The sequence below is a fragment of the Arachis ipaensis genome, chromosome B03, assembly GCF_000816755.2.
Source record: "Arachis ipaensis cultivar K30076 chromosome B03, Araip1.1, whole genome shotgun sequence".
Classification (NCBI taxonomy): Eukaryota; Viridiplantae; Streptophyta; class Magnoliopsida; order Fabales; family Fabaceae; genus Arachis; species Arachis ipaensis.
Window position 1 is genome coordinate 2,391,012 of NC_029787.2, and position 480 is coordinate 2,391,491.

Genomic DNA, 480 nt, shown 5'->3' on the forward strand with positions numbered 1-480 from the left:
GGGTTTCGTCATGCGATGGATTAGAAAATCGCGTCGTTGCAACAAAAAATAATCCTAATCAGAGTTTGGCGAATTCAATTCCACCAAACAATAATCAGGGCAAGCAATAAAAAGAAAAAGCAGAGACGAAGCAGGTGAATTATAAGTTTGTGGAGTTGGGAAGTGAGGAAATGGCACCGTCGTAGAAATAAGCTATTCTGTCCTTGGAGCGCATGTCGTTCTGGTTGCAGAGAGCGTTTTGAAGAATGAATTTGAGAGGAATGACAATATTATATGGAATTATAGATTTTTAATATTACTATGCTGCGAACGCCATTGCTATCGAAATCAGAGTTTCACTTCTGTTGTATCTCTCGCTTGCTGAGCTGAAACAAACCGAACTGGAGAAAGCTGTATATAATGCGTCGTCGTTTTACGTTTACCTATAACTTATAGTCCCCACTTTTTGAACTACAGCACTGAAATAACTTGGCTATGAAG

General features: G+C 39.2%; 1 protein-coding gene across 1 annotated transcript in view; it reads right to left on the minus strand.

Annotated features, from left to right (window-relative positions):
* Positions 1-445, minus strand: part of LOC107629313 (histone deacetylase 9) — a 4,647-nt gene extending 4,202 nt beyond the window's left edge. Inside the window, exon 1 of the mRNA XM_016332075.2 lies at positions 178-445. Within this exon, the coding sequence (XP_016187561.1) occupies positions 178-214 (37 nt within the window). The 5' untranslated portion in view covers positions 215-445. The remainder of the gene's footprint in view (positions 1-177) is intronic.